We start from the raw sequence: 1,306 nt of genomic DNA, 5'->3' as shown, positions 1-1,306 counted from the left end.
TCACTGTGGGAGATAACCACTTCTGTCTGCTGACTGACAGTAATAATCAGCCTCATCTTCAGCCTGGGCACCGCTGATGGTCAGGGTGGCTGTGCTCCCCGAGTTGGAGCCAGAGAACCGGTCAGGGATCCCTGAGGGCCGCTTGTTATCCTCATAAATGACCAGCTCAGGGGCCCGGCCTGAGTTCTGCTGGTACCAGTGAGCATAATAAGTTCCCAAGTTATCTCCCTGACAAGTGATTCTGACCGTCTCTCCCAGGGCCACTGACATGGAAGGTGGCTGAGTCAGCTCATAGGAGACCACAAAACCTGCAAGAGAGAAGAGTAGACAATGACTGGAAGGTGGAGGGCCTGTTCACAGAAGACTCTCCTCGCCCCAGCTCCTCACATGAACTTGGACGCAGCTGCCATGTCTCAGGGCCCCACGGCGCTCAGTTCCACCAGTCTCAGCCAGTGACCCAGAGCAGGGCAGATGGATGGGGCATTTGAGCATATGACACCCTACCCCTGCTGTAAACAGGCACAGCTGATGGGGCTCACAGAGAGCAGTGAGCACAGTGGGGGTCTTCAGAACCCCAAAGCCCCACCCTGCACAAGGCATGAACATCCTGCCCCCCAGGCAGCCCCCACTTAGCTCAAAGTCAGAAAAAGCCTTATCCCAGAGTCTTGGGGCTGGGGTGCAGTGAGTCTGGCTCAGCACCTGTGCAGTGTGCCAGGAGGCCCAGGAAGAGAGGGGTCCAGGCCATGGTGGGGTCCTTGCTCCTGCTCCCTAAGGCTGAGACTAGGCAGGTTCCCCTCCAGGCCTGTCTTATCCCCTTGCTGGAGAGAGCTGCTGGGTATGCAAATCAGCCAGTGCCAAGGCTGCTGCTTGGGGAGCTTTGTGGTTTCAGAGAAGACTCAGCCCCCAGGACACAGGGAGGGAAGGGGTATTTTCTAGAGTCCCCACCCTCAGCTCAGGGATCTTCCTTTTCTGCTGGTCTCATAGTCTGGTTGAGATCTCTTCCCTATACTCTGACCTGGCCTCTATGCTGGGCAGCCCCTTTGCGGGCAGTGCTCAGAGTGGAGTCTGTGTTTCTTGGTCTTGGTCTGTAGGTGCCATTTGGAGGGACAGTGGGGGGCAAGTTGAACTCCAGGTTGCAGCATCTGCATAGCAGAAAAGAATAAATCTCCTCCCAGCACAGTACATATGGAGTCATTGAGTTTATCGTGTTTTAATCCAGCTGTGTGTCCTGAGGTAGACCATAGGGGTCTGTGCCTCAGTAGCCCAGAGTTGCTTAGGTCAGATAGATATCATGTGCTCCCAGGAA

General features: G+C 55.5%; 1 gene segment (V, D, J or C); it reads right to left on the bottom strand.

Moving 5' to 3' along the window:
* On the bottom strand, window positions 1–745 carry LOC119244067 (immunoglobulin lambda variable 3-19-like). The segment is given in 2 exon segments: window positions 1–308; window positions 700–745. Coding segments are annotated over 2 exon segments (354 nt in total).
* Window positions 746–1,306: the final 561 nt, after the last annotated feature.

Source organism: Talpa occidentalis, unplaced genomic scaffold (assembly GCF_014898055.3).
Source record: "Talpa occidentalis isolate TD23 unplaced genomic scaffold, MPIMG_talOcc4v2.1 talOcc4.14, whole genome shotgun sequence".
Taxonomy (NCBI): Eukaryota; Metazoa; Chordata; class Mammalia; order Eulipotyphla; family Talpidae; genus Talpa; species Talpa occidentalis.
This window is presented reverse-complemented; position numbering and strand designations above follow the sequence as displayed.